The sequence below is a fragment of the Vipera ursinii genome, assembly GCF_947247035.1.
Source record: "Vipera ursinii genome assembly, chromosome: 4".
Classification (NCBI taxonomy): Eukaryota; Metazoa; Chordata; class Lepidosauria; order Squamata; family Viperidae; genus Vipera; species Vipera ursinii.
Window position 1 is genome coordinate 5,164,833 of NC_139514.1, and position 22,635 is coordinate 5,187,467.

The 22,635-nt window shown below is 45.7% G+C and overlaps 1 protein-coding gene across 1 annotated transcript in view; it reads right to left on the reverse strand.

Moving 5' to 3' along the window:
• TENM4 (teneurin transmembrane protein 4) overlaps window positions 1–22,635 on the reverse strand; it is a 355,279-nt gene that overhangs the window by 48,018 nt on the left and 284,626 nt on the right. The window contains exons 14-15 of the mRNA XM_083362529.1: window positions 20,855–21,071; window positions 3,110–3,229 (exon numbers count right to left, since the gene is read on the reverse strand). Coding sequence (XP_083218655.1) covers window positions 3,110–3,229; window positions 20,855–21,071 — 337 coding nt within the window. The remainder of the gene's footprint in view (window positions 1–3,109; window positions 3,230–20,854; window positions 21,072–22,635) is intronic.

Here is a 22,635-nt window from a genome sequence, read left to right on the forward strand (position 1 = left end):
GACTGAAAGCTATAAACCAGTGTTTTTCAACCTTGGCCACTTTAAGATTGTGTAGGCTTCAAGTCCCAGAATCCCCTAGCCAGCATCCTGGAAGCTGGAATTCACCCATGCAGGCTGGGGAATTCTGGGAACTGAAGTCCACCCAAGCAGGCTGGGGAACTCTGGGAGTTGAAGTTTACCCACTTTGCCTGGGGAATTCTGAGAGTTGAAGTCCACCCATGCTGGCTGGGGAATTCTGGGAAATGAAATCCATGCATGCAGGCTGAGGAATTCTGGGGAGCTGAGATCCAAACATTCTGGCTGGGGAATTCTGGGAGTTGAAGTTTACCCACGTTGGCTGGGGAATTCTGGGAGTTGAAGTCCACCCGTGCAGGCTGGGGAATTCTGGGAACTGAAGTCCACCCGTGCAGGCTGGGGAATTCTGGGAACTGAAGTCCACCCAAGCTGGCTGGGGAATTCTGGGAACTGAAGTCCACCCAAGCTGGCTGGGGAATTCTGGGAGCTGAAGTCCACACACCTTAAAAGTTGCTGAGGTTGAGAAATACTGCCCTAAATGGTTCGTAATTAAAGCAACAGTGGAAACGGCGGTGTGTTTGTGTGTATGTAGGAAACAGACATAGGGGTCCTTATTAGCGTGAAGGGAGAAATCGATAAAGGCGCCATTTTAGCTGGCAACTGCTAGGCCACATCCAGAGGCTGCATCTAAGGAGGCCGATGGTGAGAGAGGTACGTCTAATTTACGGTCCTGCAGACAGCAAATCCCTAACGGTGTGCTTAATATATTTCTGTCCAGGAAATAAAAACAAAGCAAGTGAACTGAGAGAGCTATTGATTCTGCAATTCAAGGAGGAACACGGTTGCTGGTTTTAATAGCCCACTTTCTGGCACGGCCAGCGGACTGAAAAAAAGCACTGAAGCCTCAAGGAAGACATTTTTAACAGTTAGTTAACATTTGGCAAAGTGGTAAGTAATTTCAGAGGCCAGGATGGAGAACTGAAGGGTGCCGTCCTCAACTTACGACCACAATTGAGCCCCAAAATTTCTGCCGCTAAGCGAGACAGTTGTTAAGTGACCGTTGACCCATTTTACGACGTCTCTCTCGCCACCGTTGCTAAGTGAATCGCTGCAGCTGTTTGAGTTAGTAGCCTGATTGTTAGGTGAATCTGGCTTCCAGATTGACTTTGCTCATCAGCAGCTCGTAAAAAGGGATCACGTGACACCCCCCGGGACACCGCGACCGTCGTAAGTATGAACCCAGTGGCTAAGCGTCCGAATTTTGATCACTTGCAACTGACCCAGCTGACCTTTGTCAAACAGAGTCAATGGGGGGGAAGCCAGATTCGCTTAGCAACCGTGTGATTCACTTAACCAGGGGGGTGAAAAAGGTCATTAAAACTGGGCATGACTTAACCTAACAACAATTTAATTTAATAATTTAATAATTTAATTTGTATACCGCCCTTCTCCCGAAGGACTCAGGGCGGTGAACAGGGCAATACATAATAAAAAACAAGATACAAAAATTAAAAAGTGATTAAACAACTATGCCCGTAGTAATTAATACATATTAAAAGTTAAAACTAATTATAAACACCCCCCCATCCCGTCAGACCAGGCCAGCTTGTTCAAAAAAGAAGGTTTTGAGATCGCGCCGGAAGGAGCGAAGGTTGTAACAACCGCCTCACTTAGCAACGTAAATTCCCGTCCCGATTGCGGTCGTTCACTTGAGGACTATCTGTAATATTGGCAAAACTCTCCTCCGAAACGAATCTCGGTGCCTGAATCTGAGACAAGCTGAGATACGGTTCCTAGGATTGAGATGTTAGTTATTATCAACAACCACTTGACTCCAAGACATGAAGCACAGGCAATGAGCTTCTTTAGAAGTGGCAAGAAGTAATGAAATGTACTTCAGCTAGAGACGGTATAAAAAAAAAGCACACCGTTAAGAACGGGCGGTCAACTGTTTCACACCACTTCAGTCTAATTGACAATAAAATTTCTATATAAGCTGTTCTTCTCTAGCACGGTCCAAGAGACCGAAGTCAATTCAAAGCTTAACAGACAAGTTTAAGACACCTCAGGTTGGGAAACTAAGATTTTATTAGTGAATTCTGGTCTGGAAACTTGATTATTAACAAGTTTAGTCAATTAATTCTCACCAGAGACTAGAGGGATAATTAAAAGAGTCCTTTTAATATATTAAAAGGGTCATTTCTACCGCCTGACAAAATGGATTATTCTGTTGAGACAACAATCCCCTTGACAAAAGAAGGAATGTTTTCCTGTAATTTGATCAGAATCCTTCAAGGTCCAGTTGTTTAAACACACCCACCCATAAACACAAAGGCTGGTCTTTGCTGCTGTGGCTGTGCAGATGTTTCCAAAGAGTTGATGCAAAGCACATCTGTAACTAACAAATTTTTTTCCTTTTCTCTGAGATCTGGAGAATAACAGAGTTGGAAGGGACCTTGAAGGACTCCTAGTCATACTGCGTGCTCAAGAAGAAAACCTTATACCATTTCAAACAAATGACCTTGGAGGTCATCTAGTCCAACCCCCTGCTCATGCAGGAACCCCTATACCATTTCAGACAAATGGCTGGCCAGTCTCTTCTTAAAAATCTCCAGTGATGGGAGCATCCCCAACTTCTGGAGATAAACTGTTCCACTGATTAATTGTTCTAACTGTCAGGAAATTTCTCCTTAATTCTAGGTTGCTTCTCTCCTTGATTACTTTCCATCCGTTGCTTCTTTTCCTGCCTTCAGGCGCTTTGGAGAATAGCTTGACTCCCTCTTCTTTGGGGCAGCCCCTGAGATACTGGAAGACTGCTATCCAGTCACCCCTCGTCCTCCTCTTCATTAAACTAGACATACCCAGTTCCAGCAACTATTCTTTATATGTTTTAGCCTCCAGTCCCCTGATCCTCTTTGTTGCTCTTCTCTGCACTCTTTCTAGACCCTCAACCTCTTTTTTACATTGTGGTGACCAAAAACTGGATGCAGGATTCCAAGGGCGGCCTTACCAAGGCATTATTTATCTGGTATTTATCCAAATGCGGAAGCCAATGTTGACTTCCGGCCACTCAAGAAAAGGGCTTCAAACATACCTGCCATCTTGTCTGCTGATGCTGTAGCCAAAAAGGGGGTTGTTGACAAAGCTGATGTTCACACCAACCAGGGGGGTTCCATCTGCTGTCATCACCTGCCCGCGAATGACACAAGGGTGCCTACAAGGAAATTAAAAAACACACAACAACAACCAAGTTGAAAGGAGTGAAACAAAGGAGAAGACTTTGCAAGTGACGAACAGGGACTCATGACGCTGGGCCAGGATGGATTCACCATGGACTCTTCTTCCTTTTGGCCCCTCTAACGTCATCATTTTAATTTTCCAGGTAGGGATCAGACAGTCTCTTGCCTGTGATCCTAAAACAACTGTTACAAGACCAATGTAACTGCAGCACCATAAACTGCCCTTAGATATTGGACTTCACATCTCTCTCCTGGTTTGCACTTGATCAAAAGGCAGTTGTAATACCATATGATATAAAGGTAAAGGTAAAGGTTGCCCCGCACATGCGTGCTAGTCGTTTCCGACTCTAGGGGCCGGTGCTCATCTCCGTTTCAAAGCCGAGGAGCCAGCGTTTGTCCGAGGACGTCTCCGTGGTCATGTAGCCAGCATGACTAGATGCCAAAGGCGCACGGAACGCTGTTACCTTCCCACCGTAGAGGTCCCTATTTTTTCTACTTGCATTTTTTACGTGCTTTCGAACTGCTAGGTTGGCAGAAGCTGGGACGCGTAACAGGCGCTCACTCTGCTACGCGGCACTCGGGATTCGACCCCCCAAACTGCCGACCTTCTGATCGACAAGCTCAGCGTCCTGAGCCACTGAGCCACCGCGTCCCTACCATACGATATATATGTATAGCAAAAAAAAGAGAAAAAAAGAATAAAAGAGAGAAGAAACATATCTAGGATAAAGTTGAGTCTAAAATGACTGAACGCTGAACTGAAGGAAGACAGGAAGGAAAGAAATAAGAAAAGGAGAGGGATAATGGATGGATAGAAGAAAAAGCCTGATAGAAAAGACGAAGGAAAGAAGGAAAAAGGAAGGGAGGGAAGGAAGGAGTGGAATGACGGAAGGAGAAAAAAGCTAGGAAGGAGGGAGGGAAGGAAGAAAACGGAAAAGAAAGAAGAAAGGGAGAGGACGATTTGCTTAACCGCCCGGTGATTCATTTAATAACCGTGTTGATTGGCTTAACAATTGTGGCAAGGTAGGTCGTAAAACAGGGCAAAGCTCACTTAACAACTGCCTTGTCAGCACTGAAATTTTGGATTCGGTTAGGGTTGTAAGTTGAGAACTTATCTGAAGTTCATTCTCTCTACATATGCAATGTTCAATTCCTTAAAATTAGGAAATGCAGTCTGCAGGACCAGCTCCTAAGTGATGCAAACAGCAGAATAAAAAGGGGCTGTGTTCTAATCCAGCATATATCACACAGGCAAAATTGGAATGTCCTCACTTTCTGGTTTTTAATGTGCAGATAAGACTGCTTTTATGGGGAAATGTTTAAATCTGCCATCTCTCTCTCTCTCTCTCTCTCTCTCTCTCTCTCTCTCTCTCTCTCTGCCTCCAGCCGTACTTCCTTTGATTTGGGTGCATTTGAGAACCTGACAATTGTTGCCAGATGTGTTGAAATACTTCTGTTATTAGGGGAAATAATATTAGGCATTAAATCCAAGGCACAAAGGTCTTTGTGCTCTTAAATGTCAAAATTAAAGATTACTGCAGCACTTCCTTTGTTTCAGTCTATCAAAAGAGAGCGTGAATAACAGAATAGCGGAGTTGGAAGGGACCTGGGAGGTCATCTAGTCCAGGGCTTTTCAACCAGTGGTACGGGTACCACCTGTGGTACATTGGCACCTGGCAGGTGGTACGCAAACATCCTAGAAAAGTGGTAGCAGGGGAGGGGAATGAGCTGAACCGGTGGCAGCACTGCCGAAGCCTGAGCGAGAGATGGCGGGAGCTGCAGGGCTGTCAGGGCTCAGCGGAAGCACCAGGATCAGCGCTTCTTCGGGGCTGTCAGGACTCAGTGGAAGCGCCAGGATCAGCGCCAGGCTCCAGCTGGAGCTCAGTGCTGATCCTGGCGCTTCTGAGCCCAGAAGAAGCACCGATCAGCTGGAATGTTGCAGCATCTCCAGGGTCTTGTGATTTACCTTCAGATGCTTGGCAACCGATTCATATTTATGACGGTCACAGCGTCCCAGGGTCATGTGAAGGGACCAAAACCTGCTGCAACCAGCCAGCAGACGGGGCGAATAAAAACCAACCCCCCTACCCCACCCCCGCTGCCAATCCTCAACAGAAATGCTCACAACAATGAAAACCTCGGACAGGAGGAAGAGCGCCGCTGGGCGGGCGGGCAGGTGTCTTGCTCGGCTGTGGCTTGGGGGGCACTTTTTTCAGTGCCATTGTAAATTCGAAAAGTCACTAAGCGAACTGTTGTAAGTCGAGGACTACCTGTACTTCACTTTTTTTTTTTTTTTGGTCATCAAGCTTCTGACACCTTGCTAGGCGACTGGTGGTACTCGGATGTTGCCATATCCTAAAAGTGGTACAATGGGTGAAAAGGTTGAAAAGCCATGTTCTAGTCCAGCTCCCTGCTCACGCAGGAAACACCATTTCAGACAAATGGTTGTCCAATCTCTTCTTAAAAACCTCCAGGCAACCGTTCTTCGTACGCTTTAGCCTCCAGGCTTTGTAATCATCTTACTTGCTCTTCTCTGATTTTTTTCCCCCAAAGTCTCCCCATCTTTGTTATAACGTGGTGACCCAAACTGGATGCAAGTATTCCAAGTGGGGCCTGACTAAGGACTGTTAAGTTCTTAAGGACTTAACAACTGTCTTGCTTAGCAACGGAAATTTTGGGCCCAGCTGTGGCCTTAAGCCAAGGAATCCCTGCAGCACGTTGTTATCTATGCAGGAAAGATGGCAACAGGAAGCCATCTGCATTTCAAAGTGGGCAAATTGAGTTTATCGTCTCATTCTCAGCTCCGAGTAGACCACCCCGACCTAAACTTGGGTTTGAAAGAATCCTGGGATAGCCCAGAGCTATCTGCACTTGGTTGAAGGGAGGGAAGAAGGATGAAAAATTATGAAGCAATTAAGTTCTCCTCTTTGTCTTTCATTTCTCCTCCCAAGTGATTAAATTTTCCCCTTTTGGGGAAATCAATTAACACTGTGCCTTCTCAACATATGGTCCCTCTTAGGTCAACCTGTCCTTTCCAGAGGCAAAATTGTCTACCGACAATGCACCGAACCACACAGGAACGTGGTTAATGTTAATTTAGTCAGCCGTTTCCTTCATAAGACCTTGGTCTAAATGCAATTATGTTCCTCAAACAAGCTAAATGGTGCTGCAAAAAAACCCTTCCTCAGGTCTGTCCAGGATCATTTTCTTGAAATATAATTTCAATATATGAATATAAAATATTAAAACTAAGATCCTTCTAGCCCTGCCAATAAGAAATTAAGATCAGGCAATTTAGCACATCCACTGATTTAGTTTCTTGGGAGAGAAAGCCTAGCCATTCATCGAATCAGGAATGACGTACGAATTTGTCTTGCCTTTTCAAGTTATTTTGGAAATTGTTTCGATTGTTCTCACTCTGCAAATATATATTCCCCATTTTTAATCACAGCCTCCCTTTTTTCCTCACATCTTTTTTAATTAAAAAAAAATACCTATGGGGATTTCTTAATATTTGATAGCTCACTGATTCTTTTCTTTTTTTTCTTTTTAAATGTAGATAATTTAGCTATACAGTAATTTTAAACTGTCATATTACCAAGCAAGGCATAATTCACAAGGAGATTAAATGAATGCCACTACTTTTCCCTGGGGTGAAATAGAAAGTCTCGTGCCAAGTAAAAAGTACGTTGAATTCACCGGCCACAATCACGGAAGATGAAACGTCCCAGGCTCTACAATCTGCTTTGTGCAATCAATGAAAAATTTAAATGTATTTTCAGGCTAGGAAATGAAAAAGAAAAGAATAGCTGATGCATAATTCTTTCTGTTATAAAGGATAATAGAATAGAATAGAATAGAATAGAATAGAATAGAATAGAATAGAATAGAATAGAATAGAATAGAATAGAATAGAATAGAATAGAATAGAATAGAATAGAATAGAATAGCAAAGTTGGAAGGGACCTTGGAGGTCTTCTAGTCCAACCCCCAGCTTCAGGCAGGAAACCCTATCCCATTTCACACAAATGGTTGTGCAGTCTCTTCTTAAAAGCTTCCAGTGTTGGAGCACCCACAACTTCTGGAGGCAAGTTGTTCCACTGATTGTTTTCACTGACAGGAAATTCCTCCTTATTTCTAGGTTGCTTCTCTCCTTGGTTAGTTTCCATCCGTTGCTTCTTGTCCTGCCTACAGGTGTTCTGGAGAAGCAACTGCTTAAATTTTAATTCTTAATTAAGCAGGTCTATAAAGGCAGTCCTCATTTAATAACCGGTCACTTAGTGACCGGTCAAAGTTACGACAGACCCCCCCCCACCCCAAAAGGTATTTGTTATTGGGATTCAAAGTTTTGGTAACATGCAGTCATGTGGTCATATTTTGGGTGCTCAGTAAGTGACCCACATTTACAACGCTTTGCAGCATCGTATGATCGCACGACCATGAGTTATGACATTTTTCCCCCCCCCTGGAAAACATCTGGCAAAAAAACACCCATTGCAAACAACAAGTTTGCTTAACCACCACAATGCCACTATCCACGTTATGGGCCAGGTTTGATGGAAACAGAAACGGGGTTTCTGCCAAAAGGCGTCATAAATTGTGGTCAAATGACTGTGGGATCCTGGCAAACAGCTGCAAATGAAAGCTGGTTGCTGAGCACCGAAGATGCAGTCATGTGTCCGTGTGCTGATATGGCCGTCAGAACTCTGAAACCACGTCAGCAGTACCTTTTTGGGAGGGGGTGTTTGTCATAACTTCAAACGGTCACAAAGGCTGTAAACCAAGGACTACCTGTATAATTTTGTACTTTTGAATATATATATATATATATATATATATATATATATATATATATATATATATATATATATATATATATATATATATAAAAATCTATTTCTGTTTTGAACTAGGGCAGGGGTAGGTAACCTTGGCTCTTTTATGACTTGTGGACTTCAACTCCCAGAATTCCTGAGCCAACATGGCTCAGCTTGGTAACTCTCCCTTTCCCCTCAGAATAGCTGGCTCAGGAATTCTGGGAGTTGAAGTCCACGAGTCATAAAAAAGCCAAGGTTGCTGACCCCTGAATTAGGGATATTCAGAAGGTGGAGGAAGATTCAAGAGGGTGCAGACAAGGTCTTGAGAATCAAAATCCTACTTCCTTTGAACAAAGTAGAGGTGGCCCTTGACTTACGACCACAACGAAACCCCAAATTTCTGTTGCTAAGTGAGACCGTAGTTAAGTGAGTTCTGCCCCATTTGACGACCTTTCTCGCCACAGTTGTTAAGTCAAATTGCTGCAAGTTGTTAAGTTAGTCACATGGTTGTTAAAGTGAGTCTGGCCTCCAGCTTGACTTTGCTTGTCAGAGGGTCGTAAACAGGGAACAAATGATCCCAGGACACTGCAGCCGTCATAAATGTGAGTCAGTTGCCAAGCATCTAAAAGGGATGCTCCAACGGTTAGGGTTAAGGTTTAGGGTTAGGGTTAGGCGTCATCAGCACCTTTTTGCAGAGCCATCATAAATTTGAATGGTCACTAAACGATCTGTTATAAGTCGAGGACTACATTAAAAAAGATGGGGGTCTCAATTGCCTAAACATCATTTTGACTATCTCTGAACACCCCTCACCCCCGACCCAACAGATGCTCCTATTTTAAACATCTGGGGGGGAGGAGGGAAACAACCCAATCAAAAAAAAAAAAATTAACCCCTTCCTTTCCAATTTCTCTGGCAATTTATCCACTGGCTTCAGATCTGAAAGAGACTGTTCGCCGTTACGGTGTTTAGCTGCATTACAGACCAAACTTCACCAAGATTAAAAAAAAAGAAAATACAGTTACAAGGATTGGCCCAAATGCTTCCCAACAGCAATTTTTCTTTTTAATTCTCAAGGGCAACACAAGAATTTAAGAGGCATTTTTTTTAAAGAAAAACCAACCAACCAACCCCAACCCCTAGGGATGCTAAAGATTTACAAAGTGCTCATCCAGTAGGAAAGCTCTATTCATCGGTGTATCTTGCAAAAAAAATTTTTTTGACAAGGGCCTAGCTTAGGCCAGAGATAAAGAAGGGGTCTGGGAGAGAAAACGAAATAAAAAGGGGTCTGCAGAAAACCCCATCCAGGCAAAGGAGCACCACAAATTGAGACCTGTTTGAAGACGGGGATGGAAAATCAGTTGTCTGTGATGTGCGGGGGAAAACAAGACACAGAACATACAACCATAGGGTGGGAAGGGACCTTGAAGGTCTTCTAGCCAAACCCCCTGCTCAAGGCTGGAGTCCTTGTATCCTTCCAGTCAAATGGCTGTCCAGTCTACTTTTGAAATTAACGCCAAGGTTAGTAAGACACCAACAATCAAGAAGCAAACAGTAACCTAATCCAGAGATCCCCAAAATTGGCAACTTTTAAGACTTGTGGACTTCAACTCCCAGGATTCCTCAGCCAGCCATGCTGAGGGGAAAGGGAGAGTTTCCAAGCTGAGCCAGGCTGGCTCAGGAATTCTGGGAGTTGAAGTCCACAAGTCATGAAGGGGCCATAGTTCCCCCATGCTGGCTCAGGAATTCTGGGAGTTGAAGTCCACAAGTCATGAAGGGGCCATAGTTCCCCCATGCTGACTGAAGAATTCTGGGAGTTGAAGTCCACAAGTCATGAAGGGACCATAGTTCCCCCATGCTGGCTCAGGAATTCTGGGAGTTGAAGTCCACAAGTCTTAAAAGTTACCGAGGTTGGAGACTCTTGCCCTGATCAACAAAATACCAACTTAGACAAACAAGCTAATGGTAAACAACAGCCCAAACAAGAAGCCTCCAAGCCCACTCCCACCAATACCGACCGGGCAAGAATATAAAATGAGAGCAACCCCCCCTTACTAACACTGATGATGTTACCTAGCTTGGTAATGAAATGTCGGCAAAATCAAACATGGAGAGTGCCAAGCAGTCCAGGGGTTTATTGTATATATAGCTGAATTTCTGACAATAGACCAAGCATTTTAGAAACAGGACTGATTCCATTGGAGGGATCTGAAACGGGAAGGGTCAGAAAAAGACCAGAGGATTTCTCTGACCACTTGACCAGGGCATGTCCCCTTTCGATGTGTGTTCTGACTACCCTGGATGCCCCGATTGCAGCTGATTGAATATCCTAACTTGATTTTATGTATATGGTTTTCCTTTGCAGTGCTTTAGGCAAGAGGCTAGAAGGGGAGCTCATCAAATTTGCCGACGGCACCAAGCTGGCAACAATGCTAGGAGACAGGGTCAGGATCCTGAAGGATCTGGACAGACATGAACACTGGGCCCTATCAAACAAAATGAAATTCAACGGCGGAAAAAGTCAGGTTCTGCATTTTTTTTATTCCATTTATATCCCGCCCTTCTCCGAAGACTCAGGGCGGCTTACAAGCTTAGCAGTAGCCTTCATTCTATGTATATGCCTGCTTATTAGGGCTTTCACACACACACACCCAAGCGGTATTATTACAAAGTCAGCTTAATTGCCCCCAACAATCTGGGTCCTCATTTTACCTACCTGGGAAGGATGGAAGGCTGAGTCAACCTTGAGCCTGGTGGGATAGGCAAGAATAACCTAAAAACCTGCACAGGTGCAGAATAGGTGGTAGCTGGCTCAATATACTTAACTGTGAGAGGGATCTCGAAGTCCTAGTGGACAATCCCTTAAATAGGAGCCAGCCGTGTGCTGCAGCTGCCAAAAAAGCCAACGCGGTGCTAGGCTGCATTAACAGAGGGATAGAATCAAGATAAAGTGAAGTACTAATACCACTTTACAATGCCTTGGTAAGGCCACACTTGGAATACTGCATCCAGTTTTGGTCACCATGATGTAAAAAAGATGTTGGGACTCTAGAAAGAGTACAGAGAAGAGCAACAAAGATGATCAGGGGACTGGAGGCTAAAACATATAAGGGACGGTTGCTGGAATTGGGAATGTCTAGTAGTTTAATAAAGAGAAGGACCAGGGGTGACATGATAGCAGTCTTCCAGTGTTTGAGAGCCTGCCACAAAGAAGAGGGAGTCAAGCTATTCTCCAAAGTGCCTGAAGGCAGGATAAGAAGCAACAGATGGAAACTAACCAAGGAGAGAAGCAACCTGGAACTAAGGAGAAATTTCCTCGCAGTGAGAACAACTAACCAGTGGAACCACCTGCCTCCAGAAGCTGTGAATGCTCCAACACTGGAAGTTTTTAAGAAGAGACTGGACAGCCATTTGTCTGAAATGGTATAGGGCAGTGATGGCAAACCTTTTAGAGACCGAGTGCCCAAACTGCAACCCAAAATCCACTTATGTATCGTTGGGTGCGCCGGGTGGGCGTGGCCCATTGTGTGGGTGTGGCCCATTGCGTGGGCGCGGCTGCAGTGGTAACGGCAGACTGGGTGGGACTAAAAAGTTCAATCAATTCCAACTTTGCGAGATCTTTTTTTTTTCCTGGCGAGAAGTTGAAATTGATTGATTGATTGAACTTTTTTTTTTTTTTGCACAAGGCGGCGGAGGCCTAAAGTGAAAAGGTTTTATAAAATCCAGCTGACTGGGGCGATGGCGCGTGTGCCCACAGAGAGGGCTCTGTGTGCCACATGTGGCACGTGTGCCATAGGTTCGCCAGCACAGGTATAGGGTTTCCTGCCTGAGCAGGGGGGTTGGCTAGAAGACCTCCAAGGTCCCTTCCAACTCTGTTATTCTGTTAAGTCTCTTGGTTTGGAGGTCTCAATATTCTGTTGTTTTCCTATATGTGGGTATGTGCATAATTCTCTGTTTATTTATTTATGTCATATTGATGTAGTGTATATCAGAAGTGGTGACCCTTTGAGAGCTGAAGGCAACAAAATTTCATTTTAACCTATGCTGATTTGTGTACATTCAAAGTGACAATAAAGTTATTATTCTATTCCAGGCATGTGAAACACAAGGCCCGGAGGCCAGATCCGGCCCGCAAAGTGGTTTCATGTGGCCCACGAAGCCATCCTGGAAACAGTGAGGGAACGGCCCCCACTGCCTTGGCCCTGGCCCAGAGACCCTCCTTCTGCCAGAGACCCTCAGATCTGTCCCACTCCTGCCCAGGCCCCCATAGGCACCCTTGATGCGAACGATGTAGAGCTGGCCACGCCCACCCAGTAGGCCATACGCACTCTAGCCACGCCCACCCAGTAGGCCATGCCTACCCTGGCCATACCCACCCAGCCCCCTGAGGGCAACCGCAATGCTGATGCGGCCCTCAGTGAAATTGAGTTTGACAACCCTGTTCTATTCCGTTCTGTTCCATTCTATTCTTAATCCATTCTCTATTCCATCCCATTCCAAAGGACATTGGTTTGATGAGGACTGCTCCAAGCTTCCTCGAGTTAAAAAGGGATCAAACCCAGCGGAGTCAACTTTTTGGGCGAAGACATTTTAAGTAAAACAAGCAGTCTCCTGGCTCTTGTCCAGCCAGAGGTGATCTCTAGTTGTGTCGGAATTCAATTAGGCAGAAAATAATACCGCAGGGGAAAATAGAGATTCCTCGGGAAGCCATAAAGCAGACAAAGTTGCAAGCTTGCTGCATTTTTTGGCAGAAAGCATGCAGAAGAGCAGCTTCCCCAAGTAGCAGCTGGAGGAAGACGTTGACGTGCTGTTTAAAGCACTAAGGAACGTGTGAAGTTTTTAAGCACTTGGCTTTTATACCACTCCTTTAATGATGGGACTTCAGCAAAGGATCGTTTTTGCAATACGGGTTAAGTCCTCAACTTACAACAGCTTGTTTAGTGACTGTTCAGTTACCACAGCACTAAAAAAATGGATTTATAACCATTTTTCAAAAAAGGGACGCGGTGGCTCAGTGGGTTAGGACGCTGAGCTTGTCGATCAGAAGATCGGCAGTTTGGCGGGTCAAATCCTGAGTGCCGCATAACAGAGTGAGCGCCTGTTACTCGTCCCAGCTTCTGCCAACCTAGCAGTTCGAAAGCACGTAAAAATGCAAGTAGAAAAACAGGGACCACTATGGAGGGAAGGTAACAGCGTTCCGTGCACCTTTGGCGTCTAGTCACGCCAGCCACATGACCACGGAGACGTCCTCGGACAAGCGCTGGCTCTTCGGCTTTGAAACGGAGATGAGCACCGGCCCCTAGAGTCGGAAACGACTAGCACGCATGTGCGGGGGAACCTTTACCTTTACCTTTAAGCATTTTTCACATTTACAACCATTGCATCCCCATGGCCACGTGATCAAAATTCGGACGCTCGGCAACTGACTCATATTTACGACGGTTGCCAAGTCTTGGGGTCATGTGATCGCCTCTGGCGGCCTTCGGACAAGCAGAGTCAATGGAGAACGCCAGCTTCACTTAACAACCGTGCTATTACCTTCGACAGTTGCAGTGAATCACTTAACAACTGCGGCAAGAAGGGTCGTAAACTGGGGCAAAACTCACTTAAACAACTCTCTCGCTTAGCAACAGAAATTTTGGGCTCCATTGTGGTCATAATACAAGGACTACCTGCACATTCTAAAATACACTGGAATTAGTAGCTGGAGACCTCAAGTGGGTCTTCCCTCCTTCTCTCCTGGTCCTCTTGTGGATCTGCTTCAAGACTTCATATATTTATTTTAATAAATGCGTATGGGTGGGATGGTTTCCCCCCTACATATATTTATTTTAATAAATTAATGCATATGGGTGGGGTGGGGTTTTTCCCTTCTTATTTTTATTTGAATAAATTAATGCATACGGGTGGGATGGGTTTTTTCCTCTTCCTATGGTTATTTTAATACATTAATACATATGGGTGGGGTGTTTTTCCCCCCTTTCATATATTTATTTTAATACATTAATGCATATGGGTGGGGTGGTTCCCCCCCCCAGGTCTTACTGATAAAAATAATCGACATGTTAGCAGTCATTTTATAGCTATTACAGAAGGAGAGCCAACTGTTTGATGACTTCCATGTGTGAAACGGAATCGAAAGACCGAAAGTGCTTTCTCATCGCCTCCAAAAGGACTTCACAGCAATTGTTTGACCCCCTTGGGCCCATTGTGATGTCTCCTTCTTCAAAACCACAATGTCCTCATCCGTTTTTAAAGATGCGAGGGGACCTAGAAATCCTAATGGACAACTACGGTATTTAAGCATGAGCCAGCAGTGTGTTGCAGCTGCTCAAACAGTGTAAGTGATCCAACAGCTTTGCTTTGCGTACAAATCCTGCTATGGACCGTCTTGCATTAAGAGGTCAAGAGCAAGGCAGCAGGGTGGGGGGACAAAAAGGCACTTCTATTTTATTTGAATTTATGTATTTCATTTGCCCAGAAATTAGCTCTTCTTGAAAGGGCGCTGAAACCCTCCAATTTTCTGATGGAGTTCAGGTAAGCCAACAACCTGTGACCATCTCCTTGGAAGTGGCTTCCTAAGTGGGCTGACAAGGCACCTGAATGTTGTGTATGTATGACAGAGAGAGAAAGAGAGAGAGAGAGAGAGAGAGAGAGAGACAGAGAGACAGAGAGAGACAGAGAGAGACAGAGAGACAGACAGAGAGAGAGAGAGAGAGAGAAACAGAGAAAGAAAAAGAGAAAGAGAGAATAGACAGAGGGGGAAGGAACAGAGTCAGAAAGAGAGAGATGCGTAGAGACACACATATATAGAGAGAGAGAGAAAGGAGAAGGGGAGAGAGATACAAGACAGAGAGGGAAAGCAACACAACATACAGAGAAACAGGGAAATACACACACAGAGGGAGAAAGAAAGAGAGACAGAGAGAAAGACACAGAAAGAAAGACAGTGAGAAAGGAGAATGAGAAAGTGAGGGAGAAAGAGAGATAAAGAGAGAATAAAATGGACATCCATAAATTCTCTCTAGGGCCAGTAAAAAGTCCTCATCTTTTCTAAAACAGTAATTTCATATTTAAATTAATTGAAATGCCTTCCCAAGAGGTATTATTTAAACACTTTTGTGGTGGTCATAGAGTAGGGTTAGATGGAGGGTCCACCTTAAAATAAGCCTCCATGTTGACACAACCGTTGAGTCCAATTCCACCGGCAAGCAAAGGATGTTTTTCCTGCATCCTTTGATGAGCTGCTACCAGCAGCTCTTGTGCTACTTGACCATCCCTTGATTGATTTGCTGGCTAGTTAATTCTCCTTCTCTGCTCTGTTACCTTCCAAGCATTTTGAAACTGTCTGTCATCAGAAGCTCCGGCACGACTCTAAATGATACTGGAGAACTCTTTTCATCGCCTCTGGAGCAAGAAAGGGTCACGAAGGGCAAAAGGCTTGATTGATTATATGCCATCAAGTTGTGGTGGACGCTTAGCTACCACACAGAGCTATTGTCTTCATGATGATGTCCCTAACTTGGCCATTCTGCTCTTCCAGCAGAGCATTCACTGCTAATTTGAGACCCATCCATCTTGATGCTGCTCACCCTGTTCTTCTCTTTGGTTCTACCTTTCCCAGTATTCGTAATGGGCAGAAGGGACAACTACAGTCTTTCTTGACTTACTGTGTTTCTCCAAAATAAGACCGGGTCTTTTTTTTTTTTTGGCCTCCCAAAGAAGCACCAGGTCTTATTTTCGGGGTAGGCCTTACCTCACTTCCGGCACCCATATCCCCACTTTAACCGGTCCACTTCTTCTGGGGCTGAAGTTCTGCAGCTGCATTCGGGCCTGCATTTTGCAGTCGGGCCTTTCCAGAAGGCCTAAGCAGCCGAGTACCGAGCTATGGATTCAATCTATAGCTTGATGCTCGGCTGCTGAAGTCTTGCGGAACCAAGCTGGGGATTGAATCCATAGCTTGCTTCTTGGCTGCCCAGGCCTTCCGGAAAGCCCCGTGACTGAGAAATGCAGGCCTGGCTACAGAAGAGGCCTCAGAAGAAGAAGTGGGCCTGCAAGGAAAGGCCTGGCTGCAAGGTAAGTGGGTGTGGGGTGGGTACGGCAGCTCCACACCCCCTACCCCCGCCCTAGCTTGATTTTTAGGTGTGTGCCTCACCCCAAAACTAGGGCTTATTTTGGGGGCATGGCTTACATTAGGCCCACCCCCCAAAATCAAGCTAGGGCTTATTGTTGGTGTAGGCCTTACTTTCGGGGGAAACACAGTACAACAGTTCGCTTAGTGACCGTTCGGCGTTAGAACGGCACAAAAAGAAGTGACTCATGACCGTCTTTCGTTCTTACGACCGTTGCTTCGTACTTATCCCCCATGCTCGTGTGATCAAAATTCAGATGCAGCTGACACGTATTTATAACAGTCGCAGTGTCCCAGGGGTCACGTGATCCCCTTTTGTGACCTTCTGACGAGCAAAGTCGACGGGGGAAGCCAGATTCCCTTTAACAACCATGTGACTCACTTAACGACTGCAGGGATTCACTTCAGAGCCATGGCGAGAAAGGTGGGAAAAAATGGGGCTAAACTCACTCAACAAAATGTCTCACTTAGCAACAGAAACCCTGGGCTCAATTGTGGTCCTATGTTGAGGACTTACCTGTCTCGGGGTCAAAGAAATATAAGCCCAGGGCAGAAGGGCATAACCGGAGTAAGCCTTAGAGTTCTTGTGAAGAGGAAAGGAAAGAGGAAAGACTTGCTAGATTCCGTTATCGCAACCTTGTAATGAAAGTAGCACAAACAGTCCTTGACTTAAGACCAAACTGAGTCCCAAATCTCCACTGCTAAGTGAGACAGCTGTTAAATGAATTTTGCCCCATTTTACGACCTTCTCTTGCCACCATTGTTCAGTGACTCGCTGCAGTTGTTCAGTTAGTGACACGGTTGTGACATGAATCTGGCTTCCCCCGTTGACTGCTTGGCAGAAGGGCGCCAAAGGGGATCACATGACCTTGGACACTGCAACCGTCATAAGTACGTGCCAGTTGCCAAGCCTCTGAATTTTGATCCGGTGATCCCGGGGATGCTGCAACGGTCGTAAGCATGAAAAACAGTCATAAGTCGCTTTTTCCAGTGCTGCTGTAACTTTGAACGGTCGCTAAACGAAGTGTTGTGAGTCAAGGACGACTTGTAACAGTATTGTTCTGTACCAGCCTGCTACCGGCCCTGCAGAAAAGGCAGGGTCAACCCCTTTACAAACGGCAAGAGGCTGGAATTACGCCTGCCAAATTTATAGCTACAAAAACAAACAAGACACAAACAAGAAACAGAAGCTTTAAGAAACATGAACCATCCGAGTGGTTGCCTTCAGCAAACCAGCCCTCCCAGACATTCCCCTTTAAATACAGTTCAGGGCGTGGCTTGTCTCTGCCTCCTTCCGAGAAGCCCCATTGCCTTCCTCTGTTTACTCCTAATTGACTGCCTCCTGCGTCGGGCGTCCTTGAACAGGGCCAGCTGTGGGTCATCTTCATCCATGCTGTCAGGCTCACACAGCTGGGTCTCCGTGGTGACCAAGTGGGAGGAGCCTGGCTGAGGGCTATCATCAGCAAGATCTTCAACCCCCTCACCAAGGTCTCCAACACCCCCCTCCTCCTCTGAGTCGTCCGACCCAACTGCCGAACCCACAGGCTGACCCTGAATCACAACAAGTATTCATAACTCTGGCTTCCTAGTCTGGTCTACACTGAGGATTGACTGCATTAAAACCTTCTTTGGAGAGATAGATCTTCTCATAATCTGTCCAAACTAGGATAATTTGAACTTGGTCATTTGTACCTTCGGTGAAAACTGTGGGTTGATTTGCCTGATAATCTATTAATTTGCTTTCTTGGCTGTCCATGACCTTCTCCGCCTTCTTCTCCAATACCAACATTCAAAAGCATCAATACCAGGCAATCCTTGACTTACAACCGGTCGCTTAGTAACAGCTCAAAGTTACGACAGGTGTCCTCAGAGCTAGTTACAATCCAATTTTGAAGTTCCAACAGCTGCACAAACACCCCCTGTGGTCACGTGATCACATTTTGGGCTCTTAGCCACCAGCCCCCATTTATCCCTACCGTTGAAAAAAAGCATACCACAGCTTTCTCCAGTTGCTAGGAGCCATCGAGACATCTCATTAGAATAGAATATTTGTAGCACGGGGTTGAACTGCGGAGTCCCTGGACCACGCATTGATAACGTTACCTAGTAGGGCAATAAAATGTCTACCAGGAAACAACCAAGCTCAGAGAGCACCAAGGATGCCACACCGAATGATCTTCCCTTCTGGAAAATTGGCTGGTCAAATCATTCCAGCTTTCTTTAGACCAGGGGTCTTCAGACTTGGCCCTTTTATTTCTTGTGGACTTCAACTCCCAGAATTCCTCAGCCAGGCACGCTGGCTGAGGAATTCTGGGAGGTGAAGTCCACAAGTCATGAAGGGGCCATGGTTCCCCCATGCTGGCTGAGGAATTCTGGGAGTTGAAGTCCAGAAGTCATGAAGGGGCCATGGTTCCCTCATGCTGGCTCAGGAATTCTGGGAGTTGAAGTCCACAAGTCATGAAGGGGCCATGGTTCCCTCATGCTGGCTCAGGAATTCTGGGAGTTGAAGTCCGCAAGTCATGAAGGGGCCATGGTTCCCCCATGCTGGCTGAGGAATTCTGGGAGTTGAAGTCCACAAGTCATGAAGGGGCCATGGTTTCCCCATGCTGGCTGAGGAATTCTGGGAGTTGAAGTCCACAAGTCACAAAAGGGCCAAGTCTGAAGACCCCTGCTTTAGATTGTCCAGGTAATTCTTTATGGGGGTGTTTCTTGAGCTCTGTGACCTTAAGATGGGTGGACTTCAACTCCCAGAATTCCTCAGCCATCCTGTGCAATCTCCTTTTCTGTTATTTTGGGCTCTTAGGAGAGTAGGAACCAATCAGTGCCTCTGTGCATTTGCCTTCATTGTCCTTGCTTAATTAAGTCATTCCTACCCTTCTATATTTTTTCTGCCTCTTGCACTTTTTGTGTGTGTGTGCGTGCAAAAGTCCATGGTTACTCTGAATTGTACTGATTGCTCTCTTTTTCTCTCTTTCTCTCATGAGTGGCTGTCGCCATTTTGGCTGCTCTCAGAGAACTCAATCAGTATTAGGGCTAATAATATTAAATTGTGCTGAGCATAAGGGACAGAAGATCTCGTAGCTCCAATACGTGGCTGGTGCAGAGTTTAGAACAACCTCTTCACGGAGATAAATCATTAATAAAATCATAACATGCAGGCTACAACATGCAGGCTCCTTATGAACCTTTGATTTTTAAGGAGGGGGGGGGAAAGGCTTATTAAAGCTGAACCTGAAGTGTCGCTGGTGTACCACAACACTCGCTGTGTGCCGCACATTTGCAAGTTCATGTACCTACGATCCCAAACATTGCGGACAGAAATATCACAAGGGAGTAATGTCTCTCCCCAGATCTTCTGAGATTTCTTTCCTGGGTAAGGCAGAAATTGATTTCTGTTTTAATTCTGGGGGGAAAAGTTCAGAGCATCGCTTGTGGTTAAACGGGGTGTTTTTGAGTTTCCAATGTACGCTATGTGCTGGATGACCGTTCAAAAGCCACACTAAAGGAAGGAAGGCAGGCAGGCAGGAAGGAAGTAAGGAAGGAAGGAAAGGGAAGGAAGATGTCAGGAAAGAAAGAAGGAAGGAGAGAGGGAAGGAAGGTAGTAGACGAGGAAGGAGAGAAGGAAGGAAAGGAAGGGAGATGACAGGAAAGAAGGAAGGAAGGAGAGAGAGAGAAGGAAGGAAAGAAAAGGGAGATGACAGGAAAGAAGGAAGAGAGAAAGAAGCAAGAGAAGGAAGGAAAGAAAGGAAGGAAGATGACAGGAAAGAAAGAAGGAGAGAGAGAGAAGGAAAGAAGGAAGGAAGGGACAGGGAAGAAGGAAGGAAGGAGAGACAGAAGGAAGGAAGGAGAGAGAGAGAGAGAGATAAGGAAGGAAGGAAGGAAGGAAGGAAGGAAGGAAGGAAGGAAGGAAGGAAAGGGAAGGAAGATGTCAGGAAAGAAAGAAGGAAGGAGAGAGGGAAGGAAGGTAGTAGACGAGGAAGGAGAGAAGGAAGGAAAGGAAGGGAGATGACAGGAAAGAAGGAAGGAAGGAGAGAGAGAGAAGGAAGGAAAGAAAAGGGAGATGACAGGAAAGAAGGAAGAGAGAAAGAAGCGAGAGAAGGAAGGAAAGAAAGGAAGGAAGATGACAGGAAAGAAAGAAGGAGAGAGAGAGAAGGAAAGAAGGAAGGAAGGGACAGGGAAGAAGGAAGGAAGGAGAGACAGAAGGAAGGAAGGAGAGAGAGAGAGAGAGATAAGGAAGGAAGGAAGGAAGGAAGGAAGGAAGGAAGGAAGGAAGGAAGGAAGATGTCAGGAAAGAAAGAAGGAGAGAGGGAAGGAAGGTAGTAGACGAGGAAGGAGAGAAGGAAGGAAAGGAAGGGAGATGACAGGAAAGAAGGAAGGAAGGAGAGAGAGAGAGAGAAGGAAGGAAAGAAAAGGAAGCGAGATGACAGGAAAGAAGGAAGAAAGAAGCGAGAGAAGGAAAGAAAGGAAGGAAGATGACAGGAAAGAAGGAAGGAGAGAGAGAGAAGGAAAGTGAGAGAGAAGGAAGGAAGGAAGATGACAGGAAAGAAGGAAGGAAGGAGAGAGAGAGAGAGAGAAGGAAGGTAGATGACAGGAAGGAAGGAAGGAAGGAAGGAAGGAAGGAAGGAAGGAAGGAAGGAAGGAAGGAAACTTACCCTCCGCTGAATGGATTCTCTCCAGGAATGACATGCGTGCTGTCCTTGCCAACTAGAAACTTGATCCGATCATAGAAAGAGTAGAGCTTCTGCTGGGACACGGGGGCCTGAGTCTCCTGTATGATGTCGAGCGGATCTGGAGAGCCCAAGCAGAGCGTGTTGGTCCGGCAGAAGGACTGAAAGCAGCAGTCGGGGTCCATGCAGTCCACTAGCCCGTCTGTGGACCAAAGGCACAAAGACAGGTTAGAAGAGCCTCGGCGGGGCAAAAGATCTGGCATCTGGAATACTTAGCATTGTAACCTGGGAGGATCACCCGGTACAGATCCATTTGTTCATTTAAGTGCCTTTGAATCACCCTTTGCTTCGGAAGATTGCCTGGATGAGTTCCTGCAGCTTTCTTGGCAAGATTTTCAGAAGTGACTTGTCATTGTCTCCTTCCTAGGGCTGAGAGAGAGAGACTGGCCCAAGGTCACCCAGCTGGCTTTGTGTCCAAGGCAGAACTAGAACTCACTGTCACCTGCTGATCGGCTGAAAGCCACTCAGCTGGCTTTGTGCGTAATGCACAACTAGAACTCACTGTCTCCTGGTGATTGGCCCAAAGTCACCCAGCCGGTTTTCATGCCTAAAGTGGGACGAGAACTCACTGTCTCCTCATGATTGGTCCAAAGTCACCCAGCCGGCTTTCATGCCTAAGGTGGGACTAGAACTCACTGTCTCCTGGTGATTGGTCCAAAGTCACCCAGCCGGCTTTCATGCCTAAGGTGGGACTAGAACTCACTGTCTCCTGGTGATTGGTCCAAAGTCACCCAGCCGGCTTTCATGCCTAAGGTGGGACTAGAACTCACTGTCTCCTGGTGATTGGTCCAAAGTCACCCAGCCGGCTTTCATGCCTAAGGTGGGACTAGAACTCACTGTCTCCTGGTGATTGGTCCAAAGTCACCCAGCCGGCTTTCATGCCTAAGGTGGGACTAGAACTCACTGTCTCCTGGTGATTGGTCCAAAGTCACCCAGCCGGCTTTCATGCTTAAGGTGGGACTAGAACTCACTGTCTCCTCGTGATTGGTCCAAAGTCACGCAGCCGGCTTTCATGCCTAAGGCGGGACTAGAACTTATTGCCTCCTGGTGATTGGACCAAAGCCACCCAGCCGGCTTTCACGCCTAAGATGGGAATAAAACTCACAGTCTCCTGATTTCTAGCCTGTTGCCTTAACCACTCGACCACAGTGTCTCATGATTCAGAAATACTAAATCTGAATTTCCAATATGATAGGCCTTAACTGTCATTTTTAATTGGAGAAGAAGGAAAAATTAAAACCCAGCACAGGAAGTCCTTGCATTAGAGGGATTCATGTTTAATTAAATCTCAATGAGAGGGGTATTAAAAAAAAGTCAATGGCTGCAATGGCTCAATCAAAAACCCACCCATTTTGATGGCATGGGTGTTGTCAAGATGGCACAATAACACACTTTAAAAAAATTGGGACTTCAATCAGCCCACCATCCTGATTTTATTTTGATCTAAAAAACCCTCTCCCCCCCCAACATAGGCACCAGCCTATAGATTTAACTGGATAGTTTTATTTCGAACACTTTTTAATAGTCAGATTTAATAGTTTTTTTAATTATTATACGAGGTCCCATTTTGGATTGTATATGTCTCACTGAGAGACAACCGGAATCAGGATATACAAAGTTTAATAGATGTATTCATTCATTCGGTCGGTCAGTCAATCAGTCAGTCAGTCAGTCTGGTCTTTCAGTCAGTCAGTCAGTCAGTCAGT